General features: G+C 39.1%; 1 protein-coding gene across 2 annotated transcripts in view; it reads right to left on the bottom strand.

Annotated features, from left to right (window-relative positions):
• cnksr2a (connector enhancer of kinase suppressor of Ras 2a) overlaps positions 1–9,998 on the bottom strand; it is a 58,698-nt gene extending 48,700 nt beyond the window's left edge. For both annotated transcript variants that reach the window (XM_072378830.1, XM_072378831.1), the window contains exon 1: positions 9,472–9,998. In XM_072378830.1, the coding sequence (XP_072234931.1) occupies positions 9,472–9,535 (64 nt within the window). In that variant the 5' untranslated portion in view covers positions 9,536–9,998. The remainder of the gene's footprint in view (positions 1–9,471) is intronic.
• Between the last annotated feature and the right edge of the window lie 6,449 nt (positions 9,999–16,447).

Genomic DNA, 16,447 nt, shown 5'->3' with positions numbered 1-16,447 from the left:
AATCCTTCAATTTTAAGGTTAAATATTCTACCTTTGTACTGTTTTTTATTTATAATACAGCTACGACCTAGTTATTAGACTGGAAATATGTGGAGGGAGTATTTCCTATCTTATCAAAAAGGCTCATGTCCCTAAATGTAAATGTATATGAAGCCCTTAGTAATGTATATGAAGCTACAATATTGAACTGTAACTTATACGCTGAGGAATAATTAGCTTGCTTTTAATACGTTAATTTTCCTCTTGCAGGGCTATTCTGAATAAATGTTATATTGGCTGCTTTTAATATGGGAGTCCCTGTCTTACTTTTAATGTTTGTGTGTTTTCTAAATGCAAAGGTATTTAATCTATCCACTTCATTTCATTACCTCTAAACCCCATGTGCTGAACAAAGACAAAGCATTAGAGAACAACACACATAACAAAACTACAGAGTAAAATGCCGTACAGGCCTGCATACCCACAAATACACAGTTATTAATCGCAGGCTTGTGAGAACAGGAATGTTGTGGGTTTATTGAATGTAGACAGGTTAGAATGAATATCAGATCAGCAGGTACTTTCATCCAGGGATCTTGACCACAGCAGATTTGGACTAAAAGTGTATAACCAAAATATAGCTGTTCACTCAACTGAGTCTGAAATTACGCATAAATAGTCAAAACTAGTGTTTGAATTAGTGTTAATAATGGATTTTTAATATGACTGAAAGAGAGTGAAGCTGATTAAAACAATGTTGGCTTTCACAGGCAGAGTGTTACTCTTCCTGAAAGAGGCAGCGAGGGGGACAAAGGCAGTTGGAGAGTGGTAAAAGTTCAGTGATAATCAGCATTGCTTATCACTGGCAGTCAGGGAGAGTGTGAATGCCCTGAATACTGATGAGTCAAATTGTAAGTGGCATCAGTGAGCACACACGCCTACGCTGAATGAGACAGACAGCGAAGCGGTGCCACACACATAATACACATACAGGATAATGACTGCACTATAGGATTTTTTTTTTCCTTTATCAGTTGCCAAATTCACCTCCAATCACACTGTCAGGTGTTCTTATAGTGGGTAAACAAAGCATCCATTACGATCCGAACTAAACTGTTTTAGCCTTTACATTTAGCCTTAAAGTAATTACTTTTTGCTAACCTTGGCTGCCATTTGCTAACACTCTTGGGGCTCAGATGCATTTTCTGAGATTCCTAACTGATAAAATAGCAGTGCAAAAGAGCAGAGTAGCAACGCTGTAACAAAAATTTTCAGAGAACAGCAGGAAATATCCATATATATTTCAAATAATTCCTATGCATGCTGCTCTGAGTAATGTGTCCTCTGCACCAGTGCATCTCTTCCTGTGTTATTTGCTCAGCAGGAATGCAGGAGTGTTTGTGCTACTAGAGTAACTTAGATCATTTTTTCTGAATCTTGTCAACTTTTTCTTAATTTTTTGTTTCATTCATACATACAGCAACATGTCACACTGATTGCTCAGTTTGATCCAATCTGTATAATTCATGTGTGGGCTTGTGCGCTTAAATTTCACCATAAAACACTACTTTTAGCTTGTTGCATTTTCTAACCATTTACAGGTTCTTTTGGCAGATAAATTAAACTATTTAGCTTTTACCCTCTAAATGTAACAGATAACTTTTAGCTAATCATTGCAAATTAACTGAGTTTTATTTTCATCCACTTAATCACTTGTCAGTTACACTAGCTAACTTCTTTTGAATTGTTTGGCTAACTATTTAAACCTTTAAATGTTATTTTTAGCTAATTGTTTCACCATGATCTAGTACTTTAAACTAGAAAGCAATTTAAAACATTTAACCATCATTCTAAGACAACCGTCTCAATAATCACGCTTTGCTTTTGATTAAACTGCATGTCAATTTCAGGGCTAACCAAGTAAACTCTCCCTGACTTTTTTTACTAGCCTAGATGTTAACGCTCAACCTCTGAGCCAATGCTTTTAGCTCATCTTTTAAACTCTTTCCATTGCTTGAGGTTGCTTTTCAAGTAATACTAGAGAATTTGGCAAATTTTATTGCTCTTTAGCTCCTCCGACAGAGGTAGGATGTAACACCACTATCATGAAAAAACAAATCTCTCTGTGAGCCCTGCAGATGTACAGCCATACACATCGTTAGCGTGTTGAAGAGGCCACAAAAAATCCATCAAAAGCCTTCAAAAATGTTCGTAAAGCAAGCGATGTGGCGCAGGACTGGAAACCAAAATTGTGAACCATGGTATCTTAGCCCCCAGGCGCTACAGGACAGCTTCAAAATGAGACAGAAGCACATAGTTTTAAGGTTCACAAAGTTCTCTTTCATGGTTGTTTGTCTTAAAATTGTAGTTTTATTATTATTCTAACTAGCTGAGCTGCTCCACAGTCTGTAAATATCTGCATGCAGCTGCAGAAGTTTAGTGCTCATTACCACTAGCCCTGTTTGGGAGGTCTACTGTGTAAAAATACGAAATTGTTCCCACCCAAACTTTTCTATAAATTGACACAGGATCACAGTAGAAGTCAGTGTGGGTTTGTTGTATAATGAATCTGTACAGTCATATGCCCATTTTTGTATCTCTGCATGTATGGTTTACATGTCCATGTGAGACAGAGCGAGATCATGTGTGTGCTTGTGTTGGACTGTTAGAAAAAGCATGATTCATAGCTGACTCACATACTTAACTCCCACAGAGGCACACTTTTCACAACAGCAGGCGAGCCAAACTCCCACAAACACCCTCTTTCTCTCAGTCATACGCACGTCTAATAAAATCTTACTTCTGAAATGTTGGAGTCCTATAGAGGAGCTGGCCCTCCCTGTCAGGTTATGTGTCATCAGTTAAAAGCACTCTGAAACTCAAGTAACAATTAAAGTTAGAAATGAGCCTCAATCTGTCTCCTGATTTGTAAATGCAGGGTGTCAAAAACCCAGTGACTCTCAGAAGTGAGTTTACGACCAGTTAAAATCCCAGCGTTGTCTGGGAACATTTCTGAACTGTGGGGGAATAAATCAAGGAAACTCCCCCATTAATAACAGTTTTGTGCCCTTCGTGTATATTTAGAGTTGCCGTTCCTGGATGGAAATGATGGCGTTTACAGTGTTGCCTGACATTCACATCGCAAGAGTTTATGTCAATATGGCAAGCAAAAAAAACAAAAAAACATCAAAGAAGTACAGTTCACGAGCACAGAAAAACTAAATCAGTGGGAGGACACACATAAAGTAAGAAGAATGCAATGTTGCTTCAGTTAATGCAAAGCCAAATACATTTCTCATCAGTTAAAATGAGTCAGAATCAGGTGCACGCTGATATGACCAGAAACATGAATTAACCTGCAATTATTGAACAGTCCCCAGACAGTCAGTTGTTAGCTGAGCTGAGTCACTTCGTCTGTAACATTTGGCACACAATGGCAGATTTTCATTTCTTAATAAATGTTTTTTCCAAGATTCTCCGTTAACCTGTAGAGAAATAATGAAAAACAAGATACAAGTTCCTTGCAAAAATATTCAAATATTAACACCCTCTTGGTGTTTTAAGACTATATTTCTATTACAATCTATTTTCTTTACATTTATAAACTCCACAAATCTGAGCTGTGTAACTAAACAACATCTGGAAACATGTGGAAGAAGGTACTCTGGTTAGATTAGACAAAGGCTGAACTTTCTGCTCATAATGGAAGACGATGCATCCACCCAATAATGAAACACAGAGGTGGCAGCATCATGCTGTTTTTCATCAGGGCCTGGGACACTGGTCAGAAGTGAAGAAATGATGGATTATTAGAAATAGAGGCAAATATTTGAGGAAAACCTCTTTCAGTCTTTCAGAGAATTGAGACTGGGATGGAGCTTCACTGTTCAGTGACCCTCAATGACCAGAAAAACTGCTAAAGGAACACTCGAGTGGTTCAGGGGGAAAGATTTAAATGTCAAACCCCAGAGCTCAATTCAACTCTGCATATGTGTTCTTACTTAAAAGACTTCTAAAGACCAGCGGCAGAGCTCCAGAATCCTGTTGGAAGAAGCTGTGGCAGTTCGGCTTGAATGGGCCTTGAGTGGCCTAATGTCCCTACGTTATAGAGACGAACCAAAGAGACATGCAACAAAGTGCTGGCCTTTTGGGGGTGAATACGTCTAGAGGCGCAAGTTTGTTTTACAATTGCAAACATCTTGTGAAAATGAAAACATTAATTAAAGAAACAGAAACAAAAAAATTAAAAATTAAAAATGCCAGAAGGGTTGAACAATATCACTGTATCACAGATTTTTATGGTTGCCATTATGATTAGCTACCTAAGCAAATATCAATCTGACGGGTTTAATCTCTCCAGCTCATTTGACGTGATGAAAACTTGCTAACTTAAATATACATCAAATATGTGGATGAATGCATTAATTGGTTTAAATTGGTTAAAGTTACAACAAAACCTATGGCAGAAATCTTTAATAATAAGTAGACAAATGGAAGCTTCTCATTTCTGTCCGACAGCCTCTGATTTTGCAGTAACTAGTATAACAGGTTGGTTACCTCTGGATGTCTATCTATTTACCTAAAGACGAAAACTAAAGATTCTTCAATTTATGTTTTAGAAACAAATACCAAACTGTTTTACATTAAAACTGCATGGATTTGTGGATATTATGAAGAATGATATAATGGCTGCGAATGTCTTCCTACACAATTCAACTCTTTGGTTTATTTAACAATTTATTTCAAATCAAAACTTCCACAAGCACAACATATTTATTCAGAGCACAAAAACAGAACAGTTGACACAGAGTTCGACTTTTCTGAAGCAAACTGTTCACGTCTCACCTTTAGCCTAAAAACATCAAAGCCAACGACCGAAAATCTGATCCTAAATGCTGTGACTGATGGATCAGATGGTCTCGTATGCTGTCACGCCAGTTTGACTGCTGATTTTCAAGTCTAGTGATCAAATTCATGCAAGGGAAATTAGGTGAAATGGTGCCCGGCTCTCTGTGTGAACAGATGATAACCTAACATGACGAGGGGGGAAAATTCCCTCCATTCCCATCAATGTGTTCACGTTTTAGTGAAGTGCACCACTCCCGTATTGTTTTAACATCAGTTGTGCCGATGCTACAATGCTGCGGGATCAACGATGCACACACCTTTTGACCTTAAACGCCTGTGGCATATGTGAAGTATAGCAGTGACTGTACACACACACAAATACAGTGTATCGTGTTTCCCACTGTCGCCACAGACACACCCGAGGCCCAGCATGAACCGAATACCACACTAAGGCATGCCACGTGTTAAATGTGTGTGTGTGCTAGTAAAAATGTCCGAGGGCTCGGGTGGGGCCTTCTGTTCGGAGCTGGTGTGTGTCTGTCAGCTGTTGTGCACAGACGGTCTGAGACCAACAACTCACCATCCACCCACATGCACAGGAGCACATATAAACACACGCCATATGAACATGACCAACAGCGAACCTCTGAGAAACTGACACAGTGCATCATGTAAATAAAGCTTTGTCACCGTTTGCATTTCATTGACTCATGAGAATTAATAGACCCCCTGACCTGGTTTTTAAGCATAAAACAGACATCATGAATAACAAGCAATTCTAATATTAGTTAACATTAGTCATTTGTCACAGTTTATGTGAAGAGTGGGCCTTGTTTTTCTCATTTGAGCCTGCTGACACAAAGAGAGATGATGTATCGTGGCAGAAATGCAGGAGAAAAATCGCCTGAAGAGGCAGGCCAAAGGGTCAAAGTCCCCATTAAATCAAATTTAATGTTTAAGAGTTTGTATATGATCTATCTTGCAATATAAGTCATATATACATCTGGCCCAACAAAGACAAAAAAGTCATACGCATAGAAAGATGTTTCTAATAGTATTTACAGTTTATTACTTAGGGATATTTGATATATTGCATTCAATAAATGTTTTATGTTGGCTTTTTAATTCTTAAATTCCACCAGAGCTGATGCAAAGTGGTGCCTGATCAGACCACTGGAGCAGACCAATCATAGGAGACGGACCTTTTTAGAGAAACTCGATGCAGCCTAACGAGCTTCTGTTTTTACTGAAATCAGGTAATTCAAATAAAGACAACAAACGCTTCACTATAAGTTTCAAGGGAGCTTTAAAGCTCATAAGGTCAGGACCTAAAATAAGCTGGGATGCTTTTAAGGTCAAATCTTAAATCAATTTGAAAAATGTAGCCCTAAAAGAGGTTACGCATGTGATGTCATCAGACATGTGACTAGACTTGATTAGACTCCATTAAGTGGCAAAAAGACCAATCAATGGCCGTGAACTGTTTGACTAGCTCAAAAACACAGAAAACCCTTGTAAAAACTTACCAAGCAGACCAGAGAGCCAAACGGATTACTGGATAACTATCAAGACTATATCAGATCCGATTTCAGCCCACATGTTAACGCTGAGGTCTGAAAATTCCTTGGTGGGCCACAAATACTTCTGTCGAGACAAACATCCTTTAATCTAAAATTATATTCACTTGTTGTTCTCCCATTCCCACGACTAGCAGCGGTAGCCATGTTGAAATATTTTGCCACTCAGTCGTGACGTAGGTGCAATTGATTAAACTATTTCTTGTTTGTTACATTTCACCATGACAAACAAGGCAGATATATAGTTAGGAGACCTTTTTTGGAGTAAGTTTTTAAATTAACTGTCTCATTTTAGTAAAAGTACAACTGATGGCCACATTAGACAAAAATATACTCCCAACATGCAACATAAAAACAGGAATTCGAGAAGAATAACTCAAGTATATAACTGAAAATGACTCCAATCATCGTATCATACAAATGAAAAGCTGTAATGACATATCCATGTTAAGCCAAGAGAGGTTTAAAGCTAAATCAGCTTTATTAACTGATTAAATGGGATCATTTCTACAAAACAATCATAGAGGCAAATTACAGATTTCTAAAGCTTCCTGTGCTCTCTGATACTGCAAATAGAGGTTGAAGTGGGAGGTTTTAATGATAAAACCTTTATTTTAACTGAGAACCAATCAACAGCACCCAAATCCGTACATTTACCAGAAGTTAAAACTGTGATAAAAGTCCGAGCATAAACATTGGCTACGTGATGGTAAAATTACTGCTGCTACCCTTATATAGACTTAAAGCCCACTTGAAACCCAAAATGCTTTTACTAACTGGAAAGCCCAATTTATGAAGCCACGAATGACCTTCATCATTTCTTCTTTATTTTATGAGATGAACATATATCACTCTCTTAATTGAACCACTCCTTAAAGCATTGGCATCACATTAAAAAGTTGGAAGTTGATTTTAACTAAATGAATCCAGATAATAAATGTGATTTATGGATTTGTCTTCAGTGAAGCAGGTCTCCTCTTAGCAGGTGGTTTGTTGATGCCTGGTGCAGCAAGGCGAGCCAAAATTAGATTTCAGATCTCCAGATTTTGCTGATATTTCCTAAAAGTCAGTTGATAAGATGAACCAGTGGGTGCTACAACACTGAACCTAAAGAGGAAATTATTTTTGAGGGACTGACACTGAAACTTATTGCTTGTCCTTCATGTTTTAGGGCCTTTTAGATTATTCTGCATGTGCAGGAAAGCTATGAAATGGAACAAACCTACTCCATTACAGAATGTGGAAAGCAAACTTTATTTGCATGCAAAATTAATTTTTGTGTAACACAGTTTTACAATGTTCACACAGTCCCCTGGGTACAGACCTAATCAGCCCAGCTGATGAATTATGCATGACATCATTTCTGGTCTGATCACTGCAAGGTATCAGACACTCTTAAAAACAAAACTGAATTCCATTTTCAGATAAATACTCAGTCTTTGTTCTGGTCTTTCCTATATCCTAATCTCAGTCGATGATGACAGGGATTCACATCTTGAATGCTGCTCCCAGTCTGAAAGAATGAGCTCAGTCCTGCTTTGTTAGGGCTTGATTATAGTGCACGTGATACATTGCAGCGGCTGAGTGTGGGTGTCCATGGTGAGCTAAAAGTTCAGATTTGTTGGGCTGGGGTTTGTGGCTGCAGCCAATCACTGTAGTTAAAAATGTGAATAGTCAAAAGCTAATCAATCTTGTATTAGACCTTCATAGTCCCACATAACCATTGAGTCACAAAGAAAAAGCATATTCTCGTGGTAAATTGCCAACCTGAAGAAGTAGCTTCATGTGACAAATCCATTGAAAATTTTCAACAATACAAACAGCAAACACAGAACTCATTGGGCCAAAATGTAGCATATAGTAATACAATATGAAAAAAGGTGTCACTTCTGTCAAGTGGCTGAGACTAGATTTCCTCGCCTACGATATGCAGCGATGCAGAAACCTCCCTCCGTAGTGGACAAAGACTAAAAATGCAAAACAGCAGATTTCAGGCATATTTGTTTCTTAAATCAGGTACTTGCTCATGATCCACACATCACCAGCTTGTCTGCATTGACTGCTGTGATATCAGTGTTGGAGATATGCAATGACAACACCACCCCCACCCCCCCACCCCCACCACACCCCCGATCTGAGACAAAGGCCTGTTGTGATTTATGATTGAAATAATGACAGATCCCACATTTTACAAGAGACTCCTAGCTGGAGAACAAAAGCAGAGACTGAGGACCATCACCACCAGCAGTGAACAAGATTTTAGTGTCATCTACGGTCCAGCAAGCACGTTTTGCCACTTGAAACCCGATGTCAAGGCTTAATATGTACTGATGTTTTCACTGAGCTTTTCTGTAACATTCAGTACATGAAAACGGAAGATGATAAAAGAGAAAAAGTGAACCTTAAAACTGTCTTCACATTAAAAAACTAAACTGTTGTCTGGTGAAGCCAACAACACCAGAATCCAACCTCTTATGGTCTACAGCCAAGCGTCCCACAGACTAAACTGAAACCACATATATTTTCTGATACTATCAGCCTTAATACCGACTAATACTTAATAGGAAGTGTCATGCTATGTTTGGTCGCCCCTGTAGCTCACTGGGTCAAGTTCAGGACTGAATGGTATACCAGTGTTACTGGAAATTATTTTCAACTAGCTTCAAATTCACTTTGATTTGATTACTTTTTTGGTCTCTAGACTTTCTTATACAATTTAAATATGTCAAAAATAGCAGTTGGTTGAAGTCTCACACACATAGACACACAAACTGAAGCCTTCAGATACCCACCCTTTGACTGTGGCCCCCTTGCTCAAAAGTTTCAAAACCCGCCCCTGTCCTCAGCAATGAAGTTTATCTGTCACTCACACAGCAGGCTACATCATCACCCCCTGATCATCAGGTGCTAGGATGCTCACACAGAACACCTCCCACGCAATCATTTTGTGAGCCTCTGCCTCCCCCACCTGTGTTCATGTTCAGTTATAATCGAGACTTTCTGTATTTATGTGCTTCCACGTGCGTAATTCAATATATTCCTATGCGTGTGTGTTTTAATACCCTACCTTTCATCCAGTCCACCACCTGGCTCGTGCTCCATTTGCTCACCGGCTCCATCACCAGCGCCATCGAGGAAACTTTGCGCCGACTCTCCGTTGCGCGTAAGTCGTGTCGTTACCCCAAAAAGAAAAGCTCTGTCAGGCGGGCACACCTCCTCCCCTGGACCCTCCCTCCCTCCCCCCCTCTGCAGCCAGGTGACTTCCTTTTGTTTATTTATTTTGTGCACGGTACCGCTCCCGCCTCTGTCTCAGTCCGGTGTCGTGTTCCGTTGAGGCGGCGGAGCAGTCAGTGCGGTACATTCCCCTGCTCGAGCCGCTATGACATGTGTCGCCTCTGTCTGTCTCCCTGTCTCTTCCCTGCCTTGTTCAGTGCGCCAGTCCGGTCCAGAGCTCCTGGTGTGTGTGCGCGCGTGTATATGTGTGATAGATATCAGGGAGTGTGTGTAGGTGTGTGCGCAGCCGCTCCGTTACCGACAGCAGCAGTGTAGGATAGATAAGTCACATCGGACTCAACGCCCGGCAGCATCTCTTGGTCTCACATTCACTCTCTCCAGATATTATTAAACCGTGCGCGCGCCCCGTGGGTGGATGCTGCGCGCACACGTCGATGTATTTCCCTCTGGAGCGATAAAGTGATGCAGATATGACGGTGGGGGGGATGATGTTCTCGTAAGAGATCTAATGTGAGTGTGATGGAGAGCCATTAGAGACATGAAAACGTGGGGTACCCACACACTTTTCTGCCTCAGCTGCTGTGTGAGGAAACTTAATGAGTCCTCAGCTTACATCTACCTCCACAATTTCTCTATGCTCCACCAATTTTCTGTTATGGGATCCATCAGCGGCTGAAAGAGCACCTGGGCGACCCATCTCATCTGTTTTTTTAAAGTTTGAAGCTTTCTTTACAAACATTCTTGTTTTCTGAGTTGAAAAAAAAAAACAATAAGTCGTAATCACTGGTACGGCATTAAGTTAATATTCACATTTATCAATAGTGGCAGCCTGCTGTAGCTTCTCTGGACATGTTGACTCTTTCTTTGCATTTTGAGATTTACTGAGCTTTTTTCTAGGGGAAAAAATAACAATTAGAATATTTCTTGCTGTGCTGGTTTGGACGTTGTGCTGCCGGAGAGATTTGTGCCGTTTTTTCTGGTAAAAAATAGTTTTCATCTGTTATGATGCATCACTATGCCAGCAGGAAGGTTGTTGCTATGTGGGAGCAGCTGATTGAGCTTTCCAAAGCCCAAGTAACGCCTGGAATCAGACCCCAAATCCAGATTAGTTGAATTGGGGACGTCTAAAATGCAGAGCAGGAACAAATTGGAGAAAAAGGAGGTTGAAGTTTAAACAATTTCTTCCCTTAATCATCATGGGAGGTGGGAGATCAATAGATAAGCTTGGAGCTCTGATGAGGACAAAGCAGGAATATCAGGAAGGCAATATCATTTTAGCTTTAAGACTATAAAGGATGACAGAGACCAAAGACAGAGAGGAAGGAGGAGGATTACAGAGCTTGTCCACAACAGATGGTGAAATCTTGGATGTCATTGAGAAGGAGAGTCTCTGCATCCTCGATTGTTGAGCTGTTGGCTGTGAGTTCCGGTCTATGTTGTCTCCTTGGTGAGTTCACCTGTGTTACCTGCCACGGCTGTGTGTGACATCATCGGCTAAGTAGTTGGCAAACTACAAAAACACCTCAATCCATTCATGCTGATCTCTGAAGACTTCTCCTAAACCTTTATTTACCACACTTTACCTTTCCAAAAGTTTGTCAACTGGTTTTCATTTTTATTTATTTTGCTTAACAAGCAAACCCTGTACCCTGCCTCTCGCCCAATGACAGCTGGGATAGGCTCCACCCATCGCCCCGCCCACAACCCTGAGTTGGATTAAGCAGGTATAGGAAATGGATGGATGTATATTCCTTCACTCCTCAGATGCGTGGGATGCCTCAGGGGTCTACTCTTCCCTTTGGATGCCTGATCTGTGTTTTTATCATTATTACTTTGAAGATGTGCAGCTTTAGTACAGTATTGTAACCCCAAAGAGCAAAACATGATAACAAAAGACAAAACACAGCATTTAATTTTTACGGAAAACGTATCGAAGAACAGACAAAGAAATACTGAACGCATAAAGAACACAACTGTGCTAATTATATGCAACATCATGAGATCACTGAGGTGAAACAGGCTAACAGGCTACCTCTGGTATTTTAAATCATACATAAATGTTCTGCCTTTAACGGTTTAGATCAGTTTCTGTTTCTTGCTTTGAATAAAGTGCTACTCCAAATAAGGAGTTAAAAGTAAGGTTATAATAGTTTTGTAATGCACAGAACATTTCAGATGGAAAACAGATTTCAGAACTATCTGACATTTGTGCAGTATAGTCCAATTCATTATTGTAGGACTATAAAAGTAAGGCTGGAATCTCTTCTGATAACTTAAATCGTGGTGACTTCCATTTGAGTTTATCAGTCATCAACATTTCTGCCTTTATCCAAATAAACTGAAACTGGTGTTTTCTTTCAGGGCAATTGGGTCACGTGGAACCATAAAGTTTTCCTTACTTTCAAACAAAAATTCTACATTATTCTGTCATATGTTTATATTATACCGTATGCGCTGGTGCAGTGGCACCTGGAGAGGTGTTATACTCTTTTTGCTATATTTAGTGGACCCAAAAAGGCTCTCATAGTATTTGCACGTTGTCACATAAATTCGGTTTCTTGATATCAGGGAGCAAGTATCAGAACAAAATTAGTGTCCTAAATCTCATGCGCGAAACTAAACAAACCATCCAGAGAAGGCAAGTTGTATCAGTGAGAAGGTGGCAGGTCTCGCCTTTGCCTTCCAGGTAGAATTAAAATGGATGTCCAGCACACAAGTCAATATGATGCACTTAAAAGAAGATTTGGAAGTGGGTGTCCTCTACGATGATTGATATACGAGTCTGTACACTCCAGCTATCTAATCTCTGACAGTTTGAATTCAAATCTGAACCAATCCAAACCATTTGTCATGCAAATACTCATTTACAGCAATACACTATCAGTATTTGGTTCATGTGACTCTGCTGAAGTTTCTATTTACGATTAGAAGCTAAAAACTTGGAAGTAAACAACACAATATGTCACATTTCTTGTTTTCCCTTCCAAACAATTTCTGTTTAACACTTTTCATGATGACTGTTGGAAGAAACACTGTTTTTGTTGCCAGGTGCTACTTGGTTCATCAACACATCATGTAGAAGTTGATCTTTTCTGGTTGCTTTAATAGAGGGTTCTGTTGCCAAAGGAACCGTTTACGGTTCCTAAAAAGGCACAAGAAACTTTGGAGATTCTTCGACTTAAAAAGCCAGTTCATCCAAAAAAGAAGTATCAAAGCAATAAATTAAAGTAAAACAACTAGAACAAAGTAAATAAGCTAAAATCAGCAATACTTTAAGAAAGAACTCAATTTCATGAAATATTTATCTTGATTTGACCCATTCCTGGAACATTTGAGACAAATATCTCAAAATCTGTCGCAGCTGAAGGTCAATTAGGTGGTGAGGAGAGGTGAGGAGCTCAGTTAATCTTCATGTCAATGACTCGTTCCCACAAAATCACAGCAGAGTTGACATTAAAAAAAAAAATATGCTGCATATGACCGTAGATGCTTCATGAGCCAAAAGCTGCAAAGAATTATTTTCAATTTGTGATATTCAGTGTTGCAATCGGAGCCATTTAACAATCAGACCATTGTTCAGTTTAATCTCTCGTGTAGGACTCATTGTGTTACATTAGAATGGGAGAAACCTTCCAGCCTTTTACATCTACTATTAATACAGTTCAGTAATTGAACAGTACAGTGGTTTCTTCAAATTTAACACAGTGCTGTATCATGCACCTGTAGGTGGAAGTATACACCTGTGACTTTCTCCATGGTAACAGAGACCTCTGCTGGCTGTCAATGGTTATGTGAAAGGAAGCAGATCTGTGAACAAACTCTGTCTGAGTATAATACTCAGATTTCCCAGGGATAGCGGCACAAATCTAATTTAAAGTAGTCTAATAATCAAAAACAACATGTTAAACTTTTCATGTTGCGCCATCATCAGGTCAGAGCAATAATTGTTGATGTTGTGCTGTGGGAGTTTTTAAACATTGCTGCATGTGCATTTACTTTCTTCAGGTATTTTTTGTTAAATTCTTACTTACATAGTGCTATAATATTGAAGTTGACACTGTTTCCCAATGACTTTATCTGGCTTTTGCAGCATTATGGTCACATTAGTGTCAGCCTCAATGAGTCAAAATAAAGATGTTCCTGGCTACTTAAATAGCCGGTTCCTATAAAAGAAAGAAATTACTGGATCCCTGCACTTATCTGGATATCTGACTAAGTATCTGACCAACATCTGCAAGCACTCAAATCATTAGACGCACATAAACGTGACTTTTAAATCCAAATATTACAGTAGCAAGAACAGCTGTACAGCAACAAGCCCTAAAGAGGAGACAAATGCATTACAGATAAATAAATGATAACTGAATAAATACAGAATGGGTGTTTGAGGTAAACTGCCACCACAAAACAAACTCAGTTCTGTCGCAGGTTTCAGTATAAGGAAGAAAAAAGTGCCATGTTTCGTGGAATGACTGAGCTTTTCAGCCATTGGATTATACAAAATCTCCTCTGTCCAGAGGAAGTTTGTTGGGGAGCAGGTGAGCTTCTGGTACGTTTATCTACTCACCGAGAACAGTTTGGCGAAAGTCAGCATCCATCAGAAGCTATTTAGACAACTCGCGATCGGCGTATGTCCATATAACGGAGTGAACAGGGCAGGGACGATGCAGCCTCTAATTAAGGCATTATCTGTCTTTATTTCACCAATAATTTAAGAAGAATGAATGAACAAACGTGTCCTATAGCTCTGTTAGCTCATAGGTCCTGTTGTGTGGTTACTAGTGGCTATAAGAGAGTTAACAGAGGGATTTCTACACAGGCCCGCTCCTGGGACCATGAAAAAGCAAAAATGTGCAGTCTTGAAGAAGAAAATGCAAATGGAATGATTGATTACTAATTTTATTTATGAGTCCAATAATGCAGCCACATTACTAAAATTAAAAGGCATTTCTGCAAATGCATTTTAATTTGAATTATGGTCATGATTCGCTTCTATAAGAGACACCATTCAAACTTTAAAATGTTCACAAGACATTCAGCTTCTTAAAATATTCAGCCAATTTTGAACTATCACAGCTGAAAAATGTATTCAAATCTTTGATGATTTCTGAGTTTAGAATGCATTCGAGTGACACAGAATGTTCATGTGGAGAGTGGAGGCTCCAACTGGCGAAGTGGAGGAATACAGAAAGATTCTTCAGAAAAATGTTTTCACCTGTCATTGTTTCCAAATTCTTTAAGCCACATAAATAATTTTAACATTAAAACTTAGGACAATTTGTCCTCTTTCAGCCAATGTGACTTTATTAGCCTTCAAAGCTTTACTTTTTTAATTACCAGCCTCTGAATCAGAGTAGTACCTTCCAACTGCCAGTCCTTTTTGCATTTTTCTTCTCTTTTCTGCCTTCATCCAGCTCCTTTCAAAAAGTTATTATTCCATATGTTTTTTGAACATACTACTTCTGCATACTTTCACCAATTTTGGTTTCAAAACCTTCAGTATGTATTCTTTGGGGATATCATGGCTTTGACTTTTGGTGTTTGTAACTTATACTTTTTAAAATATTTAACATTCTATTCAAATTTTATGCAAATTACTGGTAAATGCTTCAAAACGTTCCTCCTCTTTTCAACTTAACTACTTCAGCATCATTTCAGCTGAAGACTATTCAAATTTCAAACGGGTCACAAGATATTCAGCTATTACTACATGGCATGGACATCTTAACTATTTTCTGAAGGGGGGGTTATATAGCATGCAGTTATAAGAGAACTGGAATGGATGAAAAGACATCTTTCTGAAGAAAATGAAGCTTTGATAGCTAAATCAAGCCATGTTCAAGGAACTTCACCCAAAGGTCAGACTTTGAACTGCTCAGAAAAACTGTAAAAAACCCAAGAGCTACATCTCAGACTCTACAGGCCTCAGTTAGCATGTTAAAGTTCATGATGGCACAATTAGAAAAAGACTGAACAAGGATGGCTTGTTTGGAAGGGCTGCAGGAGAAAGCCTCTTCTCTCTAAAAAGAACATGGCAGCACAGCTTAGGTTTGCAAAGCTGCATCTGAACAAAGCACAAGACTTCTGGAAAAATGTCCTTTGGACAGACCAGAGCAAAGTGGAGATGTTTGGTCCTAATGCACAGCAGCACGTTTGGAGGAAACCAAACACAGCATATCAGCACAAACACCTCATACCAGCTGTCAAGCACGGTGGAGGAGGGCTGATGATCTGGGCTGGTTCTGCAGCCACAGGGCCTGGGCACCTTGCATTCATTGAGTCCAACATGATCTCCTCTGGATATACAAATATGAATCACCAAGACGATAAAGTCTTGGGTTTTTAAAAAAAAAAAAAAAAAAAAAAAAAAAGTTTAACTGCTCAAATGTGTCTGTCTTTAATTTCAGTATTAGTTTCTTCAGACGCTGAGAATAAAAGTTTTAGTAGACAGTTGTTAGTTTTCAGCCCCCCTCAGGTTTTAGGACTTTAAACAAAGATTTGGGTCTGAATGGTTAAGCTGCTGTTTTAATACAGACACATTGGTGTCAAAGAGAACACCACAACATCTGTTAGGACCTGACTCACATGGATACAGAGACACACCATCAATTCAAGTTGAAGAATCATTTTATTAACACAGACTGAATTAATATGCCAAATCAAAGCTTTATATTATAGGCTGTGGACATAATTTAAATTAGAGGTGGATCATATTTCTGAGTGAAAGACAAATGTAAATGCTGTAATTCAAAAGGCTTTATTTATACCGAGGGAAGTTGCTGTGCAACAGTTATAGAACAAGGGTTAAA

This window comes from Leuresthes tenuis, unplaced genomic scaffold, assembly GCF_036924035.1.
Source record: "Leuresthes tenuis unplaced genomic scaffold, fLeuTen1.0.hap1 SCAF_24, whole genome shotgun sequence".
NCBI lineage: Eukaryota > Metazoa > Chordata > Actinopteri > Atheriniformes > Atherinopsidae > Leuresthes > Leuresthes tenuis.
Note: the sequence above shows the minus strand (reverse complement) of the source record. Positions and strands in the feature narration are given on the sequence as shown.